Raw genomic sequence first — 20255 nt, 5'->3', positions numbered from 1 at the left:
AATGGTTACTATACTATCACCGGTTGTATGTTTAACAAACGGTTCCGGTAGAACCCTTCGTGGTTCGACTCCGGCGACACCACCGCCACATCTATTTCTACCTAATAACAGCAGTGTTAGGTGCTGCTGTGTTCCGGTTTGAAGGGTGTGGTAAGGGAGACAGACTTTTTCGAGGCTGTTTAGTCCTCAAGGGTAGCGGCGCATCTGTGGCCGACCTCAGGTAGGAATATCTAATCCTATCTTCGGTTGATTACAGATGTCCATGGGCGGCAGTAGCCACTTACCATCAGGTGGACTGCATGCTCGTCTGCTACTCTTATGTTATATAAAAAGAAATCCACCCAGGCAGATATCTAAATCAGAATGTCTACTCTGGAACTTCTAGTCTGTTATACACACAACACGGGAAATCTTAATGGCGCTATGAATGTAGAAAACTGTAAATACGCTTACATTACATTTATTATATAATAAAAATTCAAAACATTCCTGAATTAAACTTCTGGTTTATTATTTTCCAAAATCTTGCTTAATTAAGGAAGTATTCATAACAATGAATATCTTTGATAGTACCTCATTTATCTTTCATTTCAAAAAAAGTCCACACAAAACCCACCGTAGGCAGAAATTTTATCAAAATAGAAATTCATTTGATAACTTTATTACTAATAAAGTAAAATGTTTAAGTCTCTTTCACTTTCCGGGAATATATTTTCAATGAAACATTTCCCGACCTTAACATTAAAATAACAATAAAAATATTATGAATAAGGCTAATTGAGAATCATATGCCTAAGCACGTCAAAATGCGATAAATATGTAAATCCCTTTGTGCTTCACCGGCCGTTACTTATATCAATGTCAGTACCATTTCTATTACTATGAATGTTATCTGAAGGAGATTTTAAACGGTTTACGTATTCCTTAGATGAGTAAAATACATAGATTCATCATTCCTAACAAGAAAGTGTAACCAGTTTTGAGCATTGAAATTGTTGCGTAAATAAAATGTTGCCACGTCTACGTTCTAATTTATCACTAAAATGTTTGAAACATTTATTTATTAATTAAATTAAGTAGTATTATTTATTCATACGTAAATTTTCTCTAGAAATTTGTTATTTGTCAAAGCGTTGAAGTATCTTTCTATTTTACGTATCAAAGGCGTATTCATGGATTTACTATCATTTTTATGACCCATTTTAAAGGTTACGCGCCTTGTATAACTAAATCAGGGTTCCGCATTGAAAGAATGGTCTATATATGACACATGATGAACGGTAGAACACACCACCACACCTATTTCTGCCTTATAATGCTAGTGTTATAAGTTGCTGTATTCTGGTTTGAAAACGGTAAGGAAGACATATTTTTCCGAGGCGTTCCAACTTAGTCCTCAGAGGTAGCGGCGCAACTGTGACCGACGTCAGGTAGGAATATCTAATCCCATCTGGGGTTGATTACAGATGTCCATGAGCGGCAGTAGCCACTTACCATAGTCTGCATGCTCGTCTGCTCCTATGTTATAAAAAAAAACCTTTGAGTTTTTTTTTATAAAATTTTTCACGATGTTTCATAATACGAGGACCGCCGCGGTCAAAACCTAGTCGATAAATACATATAGCCTCATTACGTTTCTACGCACTTATTCAACGTACTTATTCAGTTAATACACACGTTATTGTTGTTGCCGACCTTGCATTGTTAAACTAGGTTGTAAGACAATTACTTATCACCAGAAATTCTCGATTCGTTAGTGTAATAAGTATACGCGCGGTACAGTTTTTTTGGTGCGACAAAAAATTCGTTCTTGTTGTATTATGTATGGGTTTTGTCTACACATGTTATGTCGGACACGCCTTTTTTATAGTAACTGTAATTAAGCCGCTATATTGTAGTAACTATAGTCCGCGTATAACTGCTAGTCTGCTCTGAATATAGAAATGAATCGCGTCGCCATAGCAAATTGTATGACTACCTGCTCGCAACAACTTCAAAGCGGACTAGCAGTTCGCGGACCATACTATTCTAATAATGTATAGAAATCTCGGTATATACTATATACAATGTCTGTTTGTTTTACTAATTGCATATGCAAGTAAGTAGGTGCAGTTCACCTGATAATAAGTATTCTCTGCCGCCCATGAACACCTGTAATCAACTGCATATAGGATAGGGAAGGTTGATCACGGTCGTCCTAAGGACTAAGATGTTCGCTTCATATGTAAGCTAAGCGACATTTACACCCGACCACGGAAAAGCAAAATCTGCTTCCCGGTAGAAATAGTCTGGGGGGTGGTACCTCCGAAGTCAAAAGATATTGATCCTACCACCTTTTAAGACCTAGGCTCAAAAGCTGGAGTTATTTTAAAGTCTCCTAGATATATAGATGACTAGTATTAGGTTCATTACGTTTATTATTCTTGTGCAAATCAAACTAAATTTGTCAATGCGAAAATTCGCAATTTTCATCATCATCATCACATAGAAACAGCTAATCCCTATCACCTGTAACAGCAATTTCGCCATTATTGCGTTTACGTACAGCCTATTATTACGTACATTGAAAAACGTGTGTTTTTGTGTATGTGTGAATAATTGCTTCATTATATAAAGTAATTACAGAGTGGTGTGGTGCGTGCATACCGTTTCATATAAGAGGTTTCATTATAACGTATTACGATGTTATTGACTGCCGATTTGAAGGCTATGGTAATGCCCGGCTATTGTTAGAAATCAGCTGTTTTAAGATGAACTAAATTATAATTAATAGCGTATTTTTAATATTAATAGCGTATTATTATTTGATTACGGAACGTAGTAGGTTTTGATAGTCCGAGGTCGAAACTCGAAACTGTTTTTACAAAAAATGCTATGTAAAGTGTAACGATATTTAGGTAAATCTATCTACGCCAAATAATAACAAATCGTAGCAATTTTATTTTAGTTCGAAATTTGTCAATTTTTGCCTACCTAATTATTTGTTAATTTCCGTAATTATATATATTTTAATCTCGTAATTATATCATTTAGCTATGCTTTACATATAAGTGGAAACACTAAAATCTTCGTATGACGACACTGACCTAATCCTGTTTACAATCCCTAGTCACCTACAGAGAAAGGGTTTTATACCACTGTGTCTAGGCCACCAAAGTACCTTAATTACCAGATTTTAGCGTGATTTATTACTCAGGTATAGCACGACCTCCATAAAGGTATTAAATATTCGATTTTTAAACAACCTAATAGTATTTCCTTTCAAACGTTAACACCGATCTAGATTAAGTTGCGCAAAAAACCAACATACCGTATTGATTAGACAAGTTTGGGTTCGATTCTGGCTGTTCTTGATTTATGTCTCATTACAGAATACCGGTGTATATGGTACATTGGTAGCGTAACCATGCGAACTGTCATGAACGGAACTGTCCTGGTGTTTTTTATAATATAGTAGTAGCAGACGAGCATGCAGTCCACCTGATGGAAAGTGGACACCGCCCATGGACATCTGTAATAACCCCAGACAGGATTAGATATTACTACCTGAGGTCGGCCACAGATGCGTCGCTACCCCTGAGGACTAAGCTGGAACAGAATAGTATGTCTCCCTTAGCACACCCTTCTAACCAGAACACAGCAGCGCTTAACGCTGCTGTTATGAGGCAGAAGTAGGTGGTGCCGCCGGAGTCGAACCACAAAGGGTTCTATCACCTTCAACCTGTCCTATTTTTAAGTACTCTGCCTATCAGTATAGAAACAAAGACAGTCTTTAAGAGTCACCCGGGTTAAACAAGGCATGTTTTAAAAAATCTGTAAAAAGACAAATACTACGTCGAGGCTCCCACGTGAACGTTTAGAGAAAAGGCCTGTGCTTGAGAAAAACTTAACTTAAAAAAACTTAACTTAATTAATATTATAATTGACATGACATTAAGTAGGGAGTACATTAGTGAATATTAAAAAAACACCTACGAATTGAAACAAATTCATCCCACAAAAATAAGAAAATAAACAAAATGTTCCATATATTTTCACATTCAGATAAATAAAACTTTATTATTAGGTATAATAACCCGCGCCAAACTGCTAGTCCGCTCTGTAGTTGTTGCGAGCAGATGTAGTCATACAGTTTGCTATGGCGACGCGATTCATTCCTATATTCAGAGCGGACTAGCAGTTTTACGCGGATTATAACAATATTAAGACTTTTTACCCAAAATCAGCATCATAGCAAAGTTGTCCCGTTTGAAATAAAAACGAAATGGTCAGTTTATACATCGCCAATTACAGAAGGTGTACAAGTTAAGTACACGTATCCGCGTACTATGATAAATTAAGTAAATGCCAACGACGGGTTTGTTTCGTTACGGCCCTAAGCCTCTAAGGTTTAATTCAATAGGGCAAAGGTAATTTGATGAAGTCCCGATTAAAACTGAAAGAGTTCAATGTGCTGCAAAATTTAAAATTTTAAGACAGCTGTCATTACGTTACGTGATTGAAGGTGTTAGAACCCTTTGTGGTTCGACACCGGCGGCACCACCGTCACACCTATTTCTGCCTTATAACAGCAATGTAAAACGTTGCTGTGTTCTGGTTTGAAGGGTGTGGTAAGGGAAACATACTTTTCCGAGGCGTTACAGCTTAGTCGTCAGGGGTAGCGGCGCATCTGTGACCGACCTCAGGTAGGAATATAATTCTATCTGGGGTTGATTACAGATGTCCGTGGGCGGGAGTAGCCACTTACCATCAGGTGGACTTTTTTTTATAACATAAGAGTAGCAGACGACTGCATGCTCGTCTGCTGCTCCTATATTTTATATAAGAAAACGCATCTTGTAAGGTAGTAGAACGCCTCGTGGTGTAAAAAAAAGGTTACTTTGAATGATATTAAAGTGATTAAAAGTGTTACCGGAACAGGGCTCCAAGTGGAGTGTAACGCGGCCCTGCCAAGGACGCCCCGCATCCGTGTAAACTGGTCTCGCCTAATTAGCAACTGACCGATTTGTTATCTACCCGGTACTGTGCTGCTGTTCTGGACATAACAATAACAATCTTAATATACATCTCAAACTACTTAAAACTGTAATTGATCTATACTAATATTACAAAGACGTAAAGTTTGTAACTTTGTTTGTAAGGGCTAAACTTCTAAAATACTGAACCGATCATGAAAATTTATTCACAATCAGAAAGCTACACTTTTCGGGGATGCTATAGGCTATATTTTTTTTTGACTGAACAAAAAGCGGGCGAAGCCGCGGCTACTGCTAGTATAATATATAAGTGAATACGTGTATCGAATATTAATTTACTGAAAATAAAATGTTAGAAAAGTTGTAATCAATCTTTATATAATATATTTCTCATGTGCGTATGTATGTCACTGAACTCCTCCTAATCGACTGGACTGATTTTAATGAAATTTGTTGTGTGTGTTCAAGGGGACTTGAGAATGGTTTAGATTCACAATTTAGTCCATGGGAAAAGGTCTTTTTAATTAATTTTTAATTCTTAAGTAGTTGTTGATTTTTGAATGTTTCACATTGGATTCGACAGACTTCGCTACCATCGCAGTTTCAAATATTCTATCTATTTTTCAAACCCTTAAGTGATAAGGGTTGTTCACCCTTATTTTTTTTTATTTATATGGCAAGACAACGTTTGCCGGGTCAGCTAATTATCTATAGAGTGTCAGCGGAAGAAATCATCAGAAAAGACTCATTGCTACATTAAGTCAAAATATAAATCGAAAGTCGAAAATCAAAGGTCATTAGAAAAATGTAATCGTAACATATATTAACATACATACTACTAGAAGTTCCTATTGTCCGGGACCTAGGCATTCAATTAGACAGTAAATTACGATTTTCGGAACATATTGATAAAATTATAGCTGAAGCTAATAGATCCTTAGGTTTTATATTAAGAAGCACCAAAGGTTTTAAAAAACCTAGCACTGTCATCAAACTTTATAATTGTTACGTGCGGAGCAAGTTGGAATACTGTAGTACAGTGTGGAACCCACATTATAAGGTACATAAAGAAAGAATTGAAAGAGTGCAAAAGAAATTAGTCCGCAGTTTAACATACCGTTTTAAAACTTCCAACAGTATTGAGACATATAAAGACAGATTGAAGCATTTCCACCTGCAGGAGCTATCGACACGCCGAACTCACTTCGACGTTATATTCCTTCATAAATTATTGAATGGTGACATTGACTGTCCATCTCTACTAAATAAATTTAAATTTAAAGTTCCTACTAGAGCACCACGTCACAAATGCAACCTCTTTATTCCTAAGCCCTGCAAAACTAACCTCGGCCATTATTCACCCGTAGTTCGCATATCACGCTTGTATAATGAATATACAAAAAAATTCCCGACATCGACATTAATTTCGACGGACGCGCCAAATTTCAATCCAAACTAGTCAAGTGTGACGTACTTTCAATTTAAAAAATAAAATATATTGTACAACGTTAGCTTAGCCTTATATTACTAATCACTCCTATCGAATACTCATACTCATTTGTAACCATCTTTTACTATAAATTGTATTTAAAAATCATAGTTTGTAACACATAGCATGCTGTGATTACCTTTAATTATAAGAACAGTTACCTATGCCAAAAGATTCAATGTACACCTTATAATTGTGTCATCTGTGTCTTATGTTGGTAATCCATAAATAAATAAATAAATAAATAAACATAATTATGTGTACTATATTTTTTGCATTTATTTACATACTATTTGTCTTTAAAAAGTGTCTTTTATCGGATGATGTCGGTGGATTGCAACTCGTTTACTACATTTGTATAACAAAAAAGTCAAAAATAATTAAAAACAAGTTTTGTATTACATAATATAGAAGTAGCAGACGAGCATACAGTCCACCTGATAGTAAGTGGCTACTGCCCTCCATCTGACATCAGACATCTATAATCAACCCCAGATAAGATTATATATCCATACCTAAGGCCGGCCACAAATGCGCCGCTACCCCTAAGGACTAAGCTGGAATGCTTCAGAAGAGCATGTCTCCCTTACCACACCCTTCAAACCAGAACACAGCAGCGCCCAACGCTGCTGTTATGAGGCAGAAATAGGTGTAGCGGTGGTGCCGCCGGAGTCGAACCGCAAAGGGTTCTACCACCGTCCATCCGTTCAATTAACTATCCATCGATCATTCTCCGAGTAAGCGTTGTGACATCGATAGGAAAATAATGAAACACTGACTTTGTAGGTTTGTGGCATATTAACGCACGTCGTTAACCGCTGTGCGGCATATTAATGGCCAGCGGTCAAGGGTGAGCGGTGAGAAAATTGAAGAGTTCAGTCATTTGCCTGTTCTACTCAATTGTACTGTCGCAATCGTATTTGTTTGTCTCAGACTATAAAGTAAGAGGATAACGCCTCGAAATGCTATGGTATTGATACATAACTTGCCATTGTGTGGGTCAATGAATTTACATGAAAATGTAGTGAATATAGTAAATGAAAGACAGGTGATGCCGTATTTTATTTGTCCAATCAACAAAACAAAATAGCGTTTTTAATAATTTACCAAGCGTTTAATATCGTATAACAAATTCTTACGATATTCTTTGTATTGGATGCGATCGGCATGATTCGATATATTACAATGTCTAAGTTAAATCTACTACAAGACACGTTAATGCAAGTGTTAACATCAATGAACTTAGTATGCTCCAATATTCTATCGATAAGCTTAGTCTATTTTTTTTGGTCTCAGATATTAGTATGATGTATTTGTTGCCTAGTCGTTGATGTCGAAAGCATTTAAGTTATTTAGTTAGTATGAGCTAAGTAATAGTAAGTTATAGTTGCCTATAAATTTAATTATATTGGCAATATTTAGTACAAAATCTTTGTTTAAATAAATAGTAAATAATTACACAATTATATTTTGTAAATTTTACGAGCCGCTAAAATATAGGCTATTTTAAGTTTTATAGCAAATAAACGCGATAAACTTCAAGTGCAAATAGTTGTAAAAATATATTTGGCGAACAAGCAAACATATCCATCACCTTGGATTGACTGTGGCCTACTTTTTAATCTGTCGGTACTGCTTTCGATTTCTTACCTCGCTGTCACTTACCAAGGTCCCGAATGGTCCCACTGTTGTTTATTTATTTTTATAATATAGGAGTAGCAGACGAGCATGCAATCCACCTGTTGGTATCTGACTACTGTCGCCCATGGACATTTGTAATCAACCCCAGATCTAGGTCGCTACAGATTCGCCGCTACCCCTGAGCATTAAGTTGGAATGACCCGGTAAAGTATATCTCCCTCCCCACACGGTTCAAACCAGAACACAGAAGCGTTTAACATTACTGTTATTAGGTAGAAATAGGTGCGGTGGTGCCGCCGGAATTGAATCACAGAGCAGGTTTCCTCACAATGTTTTCCTTTAACGTTTAAGCAAGTCATAGTATAAAACTAACTGAAAAACAAAGGTTAGTGCCTAGTATCCGAACCTTGGACTTCCCGACAGAGAGGCCATATTGTAACCATTAGGATATCACTACTTTTGCAAGAATATGATTAGTTCTGAAAGGGGTTGTTTGATTTTGTTATAATTTATGTATTAACAATTTTACGCACCTATTAACATTTCATTTTACACTTAATATTGTTATACTACCTATTTTAGTAAGACTTTGTATTACTAACAATATATGTACAAATAAAACATTAAAATAACACTAAGCGAAAATCAATTAAACTATAACCGATTAAAAACCTTATTTACAAAATGTCCATACACAAATATGAAAAACAAAATCATTAACATAAATAATATCATTATCGCTTTATATATTCTATATTAACTATTTTTTCACTTTATATATTCTATATTCACTACTTAAAAAGATAAAACCCTCAACTTATAGGTATTTTTCTGGAGGCGTGATAAATTATCCGCTTTCCATTTCAATCCCGGGGATTTGGAGGAACTAATAACGGCATTTATTACTTGTTAGCTGGGTTGAAGGTGAATCTGGTTGAAGGTGAAATTTTATCCTGGCTAATTATGCCATCAATAATGGGCATTTATAAAGGCTTTGAAGGTGGTAGAACACTTCATGGTTCCATGGTTCGACGTGGCACTACCTCCTGAGGTTTATCAGATGGTAAATGACTAATGTCGCTCATGGAAATCTCCAATCAATCTCAGATTAGATACCTACCTGAGGTTGGTTATAGATACTTTACTACCCCTGAATACTAAGTTGGAGCGTCTTTGTCTTACCCTAAAAACCAGAACACAGTAGCATTTAACATTGCTATTGCAAAGCCAAAGTACAAGTGGTAGTTACGCCGTAAACCACAAATGTTTCACCTTCAAATGTTACTAAATAGTTAAATACACCTGCTAACCTTCACCTTTGGTGAGAGCAGCCTCCTCTATTCACAAAATCATTACGTAACATATGTCACGATATGACGACCAAATAAATAATGACGTGATCTACTATAAACGCATATTCTATTAATACCTCCTTCAACATATTTACACAAACAAATTAAATTGAAGAGTCTGTCAGTTATTTCAAAATATTTTTTATTTTGTTGGAAAATATGAAAAGGTTGAAACTTGATAAGATTTTTAACAGTACTAGGTAAAGCACAGCGTAATGAAGTTTGTGAAATAATTTCTAATACGATGATGTGCATACTAAAAAAATATTTCTGAAAATTCATCCAGTAGGGGCTAATAATAATAATAATAATACTCATCATTGTACCCAGTTGTAAAACATACAATAAAAAAAAACATAAAATTTAGGACGACACAAAAGGCGGTCTTATCGCTAAAACAGCTATTTCTTCCAGACAACCTTAGGGTGAGGAGTTAAAGAGAGTATGAATTACAATAAAAGTTAGCGTGCAAAATAATTAAAATTTTGACTACTAATATGTAAAATCAAGTGTAAATTAAGGGATAGCATATAGTAGGAGAAGAATAAGTAAAAGAGAAAGAAGCTAATAATTAAATCTAGTAACAAAGTAACAGTTTTTATTAAATGATTAATAGCACGAGCACACATTTAGAGAAGAAACTAAATTGGAAAACCTTAAATGTGCCTAATGCCTTTTAGGTATTATGTACCAATTTATCTATTGGTTGCCTACTAAAGTACATTTGACAATGTTTGCTTACATAAATTGGCAAATTTTGATCTTTATCACCTTGGTGAAAAACCTATGCTAGAATATCATAACATTATATTTCTGCTTATAACGACGGAATATTTATTAATAACTAGCTGACCCGGCAAACGTTGTGTTGCCATATAAATAAAAAAATGCTTAGGGTGAACAACCCTTATCATTTAGGGGTATGAAAATTAGGTAGTAGCCGATATATAATGTCACCTGTATGTACATGTGTGGGTGTACTTCACTTTATTTACTTGTAACAAGGTACTTCTTTATAGAAGTTGATATATTTTTACAAATATTTTTTACATATTAAACCACAACGTAAATAGTACCAGTACCCTTAGCATGAGTTTTTACGTTTTGACAAATATGACTGTTTTGGTATTTGTTTACTTATTTGCCCACACAAATTCCAATCAGCGCCCCTAACGGATTGTATCAGAACTATAGTCTCAGTAACGTAACATTAAATGTCTAAATTGGCAAAATGGCGCTTTATGTTTTGTCTCTCTTTTTTGTGAACATGTGAGGCAGACAAAAAGACTTGAGCGCTTACTTATCGTTACGTTTTCTCAGTCTACTGAAGCAAACGAAACAGAATAATGGATTGAGTAAAAGTAACGTAAAATTATGGAATGTGTCGAAAAGTCATGGTAAGGATACAGTACTTTGTCGTTGGCCCATTATTGTTCCACTGTCGGGCACGGGTCTTCTTACAACGTGAGAGGGGTTTCTGCACAATGCACATTCCTTTGAGATCACTCAGACGTACCTATAGGTTTACTTACGATGTTCTCTTATTGTTAAAGGGAGTGATAATTAATTCGCGCATAATTTTGAAAAATTAGAGGTACCTGGGATTCGAACCTCGAACCCCCCAATAGGGCGGCTATCACTGCTTTAATTAACAACAGTAGCATGTGCCGCTGTGAGCTGGTTCGAAAGGTTTGGTATGGGAGAACAACACAAGGTGTTCCAACTCACTTCTCAAAGATAGCACCACGCCAGTGACCAACCTCAGGTAGATATTCGATACTATCTGGGTTGTTTACAGTCACTTATATTATTTCCTACATCTATATTTACAAAATGTTACAACTGACTTCCAATAAAATATCGAACATATTATTATAATATATGAAACACTTTTTCCTTATACCACGAACAAGCCTATCAAAACAAAAAAATCAGATAATTTCGCAAATCAAGGGCAAACATACGAATTTGATATGAATAAGAGAAAAACTTTAAATTCATTAATTGCGTAATGTATTTATTACTTCCCTCTTAATATTATATTAAAAACAATTGCAAGTATGTTTGAAGGTTATCGAATAATCAGATCAAGGTACTAATGTGTTGATTCGCTAAGAGAATTTAATTATTATATCTGTTTTGTAGATATATTTATTATGTAATAGAACGTACAGCCCAACTGATTTTAAGTGGTAACTGCCGATAATGGACACCTTGTATGCAAATCGAAATACCTAGTTATCATTATTACTTGAAGGTGGTAAAACCCTTTGTGGTCAGACTGCGCACCATTGCTACACCTTGTTTTGTCTCATAGCAGCAGTGTTCATCGTTGCTATGATCTGGTTTGAAGTGTGTCATCAGAGATACATCATCAGGCATCAGATCCAAGGCATTCCAACTTAGTCCTCAGGGAAACCAATGTATCTATGACCGATCTCAGGCAGGACTATTATCTTATTTGGGGTTGGTTATATGTATATGTCGATGCAGGTACTTCAATAATAATATTGAATATTCGAGTCCCTATCTACACTAATATTATAAAGAGGAAAAGTTTGTTTGTTTGTTTGGTTGTAATGAATAGGCTCAAAAACTACTGGACGGATTTTAAAAACTCTTTCACTATTCGAAAGCTACATTATCCACCAGTAACATAGGCTATATTTTATATGCAATATATTTGCTAAATAGATTTTGAGGCGGTACAAAATTTGCCGGGTTAGCTAGTTTTTTATAAAAAAGTAAAGTAATGGCCGTAAAGTTATTTACTAGAGCACGATTTTTCAAAGACGAATACATAAGAAGAAAGCCATAAAGTTCTGAGCCAAAAAGTGTGCATTTTAGTAATGTGTAGTTGACTAATGACTAGACTGTAGCCTACTTGTAACTAAAATTTATCACTCATTATCTAAGTAACAGTGGCATGTTGATTACAAATTGCGATGCTAAAGAAAAAGGTTTTTTTGTTTTTATCTGTCGTATTCTAACTCGTTTTCCCGGATCTGCGATCCATTCACAAAATGGTTCTTTTTTTCCATTCACATTTTATTGCTCCCATTCTATTAGCTGGTGAGCAACATAATCTAATTATAATATATTTTATGGAAAAACTAGCTCATTTAGAATATTAAACGCGCAGAGGCAAAATTATTAAGACGGCCATCATATTTTTTTTGGTCTTAATGTTGTTTTTGTTCTATCGTTATTTCGATATTTATTAAAGATTTCAAAGTTGTGGATACCATATAATTTTCTAATAACACGTTTTAAATTTGCCTACATTAAGTCTTGAAGGTCAGGTAGCGAACTTTCAATGAAACTTTTAGTGCCGTGTCATGCTTGGTATGTTTCTGTCTAAATTAATTAAGCAACTTTCGTAACAAAATCGATTGTAACTGATAACTTAATTCACGGAAAGAAATTTTTATATTATTCAGTTTATTTGTATTTAATTTCATTAAAACTGGTAATTTAAGTAGCTCTACACAGTCTATAGTCTCTACATCTAAGTCGTCTTTGTTTGTAGAGGTTCCCGTCGCGTAGCAACGCCTACGCTGGCATCTACGCACGTAGCGTGGGGCCCTCCCGGGCTACGTCATACATCCAATCACTGAAAGTACGAGCGATGCCCAACCTATTTTATTATTTTATTTCTAATGCAATCCTAGACCAGTTAATTATTTGATAAACCACGAATTCCCAGCCTTTGTTCAAACCAAAATCGAGTTGTGTGCAAAACGATAAAACCACGCGTTCTCGAGTACACGATATACGAATAAGTAGAATCAGAGCGAGCTGTCACGTCGCGAAGGAGACGGATTTATTGGCCAACACGAACGCGCGACAAGGACGGAAAGTGTAGCAACAAGTCGCGGGGAAGGGGCACGTTATCGCGTCCGTGACGTCACGACCCTTTCACTCGCGAGTCTCGTCGTAGCCGGCGCACAATTCAGTCCGCGCGGCTCGGTCACTGCGTGAGAACGTCTCGCGCACTGTGTTCCTCGAACCACGCGTTACTCGCTTAGAAATAAATAACTAGAAAACTTTTATCGGGACGTTATAGCTGCACGTAAACGGTCCGTTCGGTCCTCCGTGTGTTAACTCCCGTACTGTGAGACTTCGGCCACGATGGGCGTAATCAAAGTGACTCCCGACACCGCATCCCTGATCTCCGCCTGCGACATGCTCGACGACATGAAGGTAAGTTGTTCGGCGTGGTCATGTGATGCAGGGTATGGCGTGATTCCAACGCCGGTTCCGCGTTAGTGAAAAAAATCGCTCTTTATTTAGCGTGCGTGGGTGGACGCCCCCGTCACGGGATCTCGCGTAATTTCAAAATATGCGCTTTTACGCGACGGCATTCGACGCGACGCGCGACGGTACGCTCAATTGCAGATGGAAATGCAAGTGTTAATGAGTGTATGCAGATGTAAAAAGTTATTCTCTAATTAATGTTTGGAAAGCTAACGCAAATCAAAACGAATATCTCCATGTCTTCTTCATTAAAACGTCGGTTTCACAAAAAATAACGCTTTCTATTTCTTTCGAGCCTTACGACGTCGGTTTTCATTTAAATTTTATTGTCGTGTTAATTTCTGATTACCCACTTAGTATTTTCCCATGATATAAGTATTAATAAAGTTAGAATAAGGATGTTTACGATCTTTAGCGTCTAATAATAACTTATGGATTTTATTAAATCGATACTCGCAAACACAATAAATTCTGTATAATATCAATCAAGTCGTTATAACAGGTAGTAATTTTAATAGCTAATAGAATGTAATTTGCTTTAAACGCTTTTTGTTTTTACAAATGTAGGGTAGCTACATTATTTTTGATTTTAGATTCGTATTATTTAGAAGTATTTCAGATTGACTGGTCCTAGTCTTGTGGCCATTCTGTCGCATCGTCGGTGAAAACTTCGGCGGAAGCGGTCTCCTTATCAGTTGTTTGTGACACCGTTGCTATATCAAGACCGAAAAGTACGTGAGAATACTCGCATCGGAAACTTTTGAACGGCTGATTGGGTCTGCGCAGTGTAGACCTCTTGTGCAATAAGCGCGCCTGGTACTCTTGATCGCGTGACGTATTAAATACTTATGGTTTGCTAGTGTTTTTTATTAAATGAAACACGATTTATTTACTATTTGAAGTGTCTGAGAGTTAGTTGCGTATAAAAATTGTTTGATTTGACTGCAACTCTTTTTAGATTACATTTTTATCTAGGGGTCTTTTCCTACTGTAGAAGGCCTGAATTATAATCCATAACATTAAGTTAATACGATTTATTTATATAAAATTTTATGCCCGTTTTTCCCTAATATAACTTATTCGAAAATAAATTTAATCTTAGTATGAGGATGTTTACAGTCTGGAATGTCTCATAATAACGTTTGATTTAATTGTGCCAATCCTCGAAATAAATTTTGTATTTAATCCCTAAATTCAACATTTAAGTCACAATAATCTCGAATGTTTGTGAACTTGGGAAAAATCCAATTTATTTAATTGAGTATTATATAGAAATGGTTATATAGAAATGTTTACCATTTCTTGACAATTAAAACGAATTTGTATTCTGTGTCTGTTTTGTATGGTTGCAAGATTGCATAATATTATTTTTGAACAGACGCAAGTCGCATTCGTAGAAACCGATTGATTGTTTTGACTATCCTTATTTTATTTACGTAAATTTTATAATTGAGCAGTACAATTTTCCAAAAATATGTCCGTTAAGGCTGAAAATTAGATCAAAATCAGTGAAAGAAATAATTTTATTTCTACATTATATATCGATTTTATTTTTGTTTGAGGTTGATAATACTATTGTAATAAATGTCTACAAAATGTAGCTAATCTAAATAGCTAATCATTAACTTTCAAATGAAGGCACACTTTGGGTTAGATTTAGGTACCTTACCAGAATTTAATTTGGTTTAAAATCGAAAAGAAATTGTTAATTAATTGACTGAGGACTAAGCTGGAATACCTCGGAAAAGTATGTCTCCATTACCACGCCACTCAAACCAGAACACAGCAGCTCTTAGCACTGCTGTTATTAGGCAGAAATAGGTGTGGCGGTAATGTCGCCGGAGTTGAACGAAGGGTCCAGAGAATGATTCTCTGGACTTATTTATAGATTTACCGTAATTTATAAGATTATAGTTTCTGATCGATTCTGCGCAGTTTTTATCGTAACAGGCCTTGTTAAACATGTCGTCGCGTCATCGGTTAATCAACAAACATCAATTGCAATCAAGATATTAGGATAATTTACAGTCGCGGCTTATTGAGCAATTACCCCTTATCACAAAGATAACGATTTGGGTGATTCGTAATAGGATTGGATTATTTGTGTTTTTCTAGAAATTTGATGCAATTTAGCATCTAATCAAAATTGTGATTTAAAGATTTATGAAATGTTTCAGGAATTTCAATTTTTTGTTTAAATACGTCCTGGATATTAACAGTAAAATTAATTTGTTTCTCTGTGTTAAGTAAATATTCTATACTTGAGTAAAATTCCCGACGAAGTAAATCCAGCCAAAAACGCGTATTATTGATAATCAATATATCCAATTTTTGTTTAAAAAGAACGAAATTTGTCAATTTCTGCATACTACAATTTCAACAGATGACAAACAAGTCTCAAACGTGACAAACACGATTCAAGCGAAATACTAGCACAATTACATTCAACCAACTGCCACGGGTGATGTAATCTTAATCTTTTTATTTTTGTACAATTCACGCGTAGGTACTCGTACATGTAGTATTTGATTTTACGTTTCACACACATGCACCATAATCTCTCAATTGATCAGACTAAATAACTTTTAATCTATGAGTAATGTATTATTGACGCTTTTTTGATTGTAGATGATGACAAAAAAGTTGCAACCTTTTTAATCAAAATAAAAGTAACAGATTATTAAGTACAATTTAATTTTAATTTCAAAACAAAGTCGAATGTTTTTTATACACGTATGAAGCTACACTTAGTACTTCGTAGCAAATAGCCTCGAGACTTAATATTAATCTTCTTCTTCTTCTTCATGTGCCTCTTCACTACTGAAGGTTGGCCGTTAGTTTCTTGAACCTTTCTCTGTCCATGGCCAGGCGAAAGAGTTGTTCGACAGAGGTGATGCCTGTCCACTCCCTGATGTTTTTTAGCCACGACTTTTTCCGGCGTCCAGCGCGCCTCTTCCCTTCTACCTTGCCCATTATGATGAGTTGTAGCAGATTATACCTATCGTGTCTAAGCACATGGCCGAGGTATTTGATCTTACGCTTCTTGATGGTACGTGTCAGCTGTCGGGTCATGAAGACGCGCTGATATTAATCTAGATTAGAATTATGTGAGACAGTTTCATCAAATCTAAAGCAGAAAACATCAGTTCTCATATTTATATGTCTGAGACGCAAAAGTGTCATACTCATATAAATACTTTCTGATAAATAAATCCATTATAAATAATTGTAGCAGAAATGGTTATAAAATTCTATCTATATGAAGATTCCACCATGATAAAAATCATAAACATTTCCTTTCTTTCATGTATTTTACATTAAGTACTATTATTAATATCAAGATAAACAGATTAACTATATCTTTATTGTTTCTTAAAACATAAATGATAGTGTCGTATCAACACGAACAATAACAGGAAACCGCGAACGCAGCACGCCATTTTTTAATTTGCATTTCGGTATTATTATCGAAAACTTATCAATATTTAACTGGGGCATCCTTTGTCCTTTACAGAGGCTTTTTATTGCACTTTTTATAACTGTTATTTATAGCAACATTGTAAAGTAGATAGATCAATAAATTAAAATCACTTTAATTATACTTATTTTTTTAACTTTGCTGAATTGTAAGGTTCCTAGAGTTGACCAAGTTCATTGGTTTTCTTCAATATCTCAACTTGGATGTATATTACTATGACGTCATAGACATCGACTTCCATATGAGAATGCAGAAAAATCTAGCCTCGTAAAGCAACTGACGCACCATGAACAAGCACGATTACTCGTCTACTATGCACCGTTGAATTCCTCAGTGACTAAAATGCCAGCGGAGGCGCACACGCAATCTTTTCGCTAGGCCGCCGCCGCGCACGCGCACCGCGCATGGCTTTACTCGAGAATTCTTTGTATTAATTAGCTTTAAATTATACATGTATGAATTCATTAACGTTTTCAACGGCAACATACTAAAAATGGACGTTAATCGATTTATACCAAGTTTCGAGCCGTTTCGCCGAACTAACGCAATAACGTTTTGGATTGCGATTGCGCAAATACATATGACATATACGTCCTTTGGTTTGAGTATAACAAAGGAACGTTGCAAAAAATAATAACAACGTCGACCTTTGTAACAGAAGTAACCCAGATATGATCGCCGAGATGTTTAATCTCGATGGTCCGCGAGTCGTGAGCGCCGCATCCTTGATAGCAAGTGTAGCATTTTCTAATATACAGGATGCACGTGGTATGTGGGTCGCGTTTTGAAACAGCTCAATGTCGCGAGTGAGCGTCGGGCCTTACTGTCTTAATGCGGCCTTTCAAGTACATCGCGGGCGCGAGTGTGCGCAAGTGGAAAGTTTCATTTGGATTTGATTTGCGTTCGTGTTGTTCCGGTGGTTCCTTTTCCTATGATTATGCGTTAATAATAAACATAGTAATGAAATAGTGTAGGATCCACGTTAAGCGATTCCGCCATTTTTGAACGCCATTACATGACTTTTTCTTACTAAATACTGCTGTATTATATCGAATTTAAATTATTTATACCTTCCTTACAACATAATTTAGAAATCTATTTATGATATCGCAAGATAAGGCAACTTTGATACGGAGGTCGAATTCGAACTATTAGTTATGCGACATTTCACAAAACATCATTTGCCTAACTTCTATCTAATTTGTATACTCTAAGGTATTTTAAACTTTTAAAGTCGATTGGTTTCAGGATTGTACAGATATAATTCCGAATAAAGAGTAACCAAACATAGTAATAGCTGGATCTGGATTCATAATCAAAATTTATAAATAATAGTTAAAAAAACAACAAGTAGGCGAGAAATTTGATTGAAATAATATTTTCAGTATACAGACACTGTAATTACAGATTGTTTATATTAGTTTTGATATCTAAAATGAGCCTTGTCTACAATATAAAAATAGATTTATATAATTATCAATACTTGAATAATGAACTATTTATGTAATAATCTCAATATTAGGTAAGTGTTGTTTACCTTTTATTTTATCAAAAATAATATGACGTTTATCGATTACAGTTGTGGATCATTACTTGTTATTCTCAGAGTAAACAAAGGTATTGTTTAATCCAGATTACCATGAGTACCATGAGTATATGTACCATCTTAGGCTACGTAGGAGCCCTTGAGCTTAATCTGTCCCTTTCTTAAAAAAAAAATAAAACATGAAATATTTTAGGCTATTTTCTTAAATATTAAACGGTTACATAATTTAGATATTTACGCCAAATATTTTTATATCCCTAGCTACTATACTAACATTTACCGTTTAATTATTATTAAATTAAAATAACATAATTAAGTAAAGTTAAAATGCTAAAATCACAAAAAAAAATATTTTGAATAGGTACTCAGTACCTACACTATAGTTAGTTTCTATGGGAGTGATATTTACAATAACTACTACTTTCTTTAAAAAGACCTCACGGTATGACACAGATGCACCCAGTAGTTGCACCTTGATGTGTCTGAGGTGACGAGTGCCAACGTTGCTCTGACTCTGTAGGACGGCGTTAGTATGCGGCGCCCGATCGCAGACTTATTTTCCTTGTTTCGGCCCTTGATAACGTTTAAAGGGCATTTCTGTTACGAAACATGCGATCCTGGCACGTTAACATAGTAGTTAACTGCGTAGAAATTTTGATTTTAATTGTATTACTTTCAAAAGATGTTTTATATACGTATGGGAATTGCTTTTGCGGCTTCTTCTTCATATTCACAAGAACACCTAACATCTGTAATCAACCTCAGATAAATCAATGCTTTTTTAAATCAGCCACAAATATATTGCTACTCTAGATAACTAAGCTGAAATGCCTAGAACTAAATGGTCATTCACTTATAGTGTTACGTAAAAATATAATACAATATATAAAGACCAAATGCATTATCTTAAAACGTGAGATATTTGCAAACTTTAGCAATATAGATAATGGGCAAAGCCGATAATATTTGATACGATTAAACAAAGCGATATAAAGCGCATGGATTTTATTTATCTTCTCCGGTTTATATCGTAAATATGCCAGCAAATACAATTACTGTAATGTATGATTCTTAGATAAGTGGAGATTTGTATTTTAGCAGTTAAGCACTTTATGTAAGGACCCTAGTGCCACAGTGGCCAAATATCCCAGGTTCACTTCCCGACAGGTAAATATCGAAAGATGGATTTTGACATTATTATTTCAGTATTTGTGTATTTAATATGAGACTTATGAGTTGTATTTAAATTATTGGCATAAATTAGGTTGGGATTGAGATCATCCCATAATCAAATGCATCTATGACTACAATCATATGCACAACCATAAATGTCATGAAATTACGCCATCCAAAAGGAATTTTATCAACATCCTTATCTATTGAAATTTTCTGAACACTCTTTGCTCGAACCCGGTCACGGCCAACCGATATGCCAATACTGCATTATACGCACCTTACGCTTTGATTAAACATTAAAATCAAAATCAAACTCAAAAATTAACATCAGTACGTTAAA

The 20255-nt window shown here is 35.2% G+C and overlaps 1 protein-coding gene across 3 annotated transcripts in view; it reads left to right on the top strand.

Annotated features, from left to right (window-relative positions):
- The window catches only part of LOC140749970 (terminal nucleotidyltransferase 5C), a 289265-nt gene that overhangs the window by 246056 nt on the left and 22954 nt on the right, over nucleotides 1-20255 (top strand). Inside the window, exon 1 of one of the 3 annotated variants that reach the window (XM_073083242.1) lies at nucleotides 13386-13661. The exons of the other annotated variants lie outside the window; for them this stretch is intronic. Coding sequence (XP_072939343.1) covers nucleotides 13590-13661 — 72 coding nt within the window. The 5' untranslated portion in view covers nucleotides 13386-13589. Of the gene's footprint in view, nucleotides 1-13385; nucleotides 13662-20255 lie in introns of those variants that run through there. 3 annotated transcript variants of the gene reach the window in all.

The sequence above is a fragment of the Epargyreus clarus genome, unplaced genomic scaffold (assembly GCF_041222505.1).
Source record: "Epargyreus clarus isolate Ecla_fem2 unplaced genomic scaffold, WU_Ecla_fem_2.2 ptg000019l, whole genome shotgun sequence".
NCBI classification, from domain to species: Eukaryota; Metazoa; Arthropoda; class Insecta; order Lepidoptera; family Hesperiidae; genus Epargyreus; species Epargyreus clarus.
Note: the sequence above shows the minus strand (reverse complement) of the source record. Positions and strands in the feature narration are given on the sequence as shown.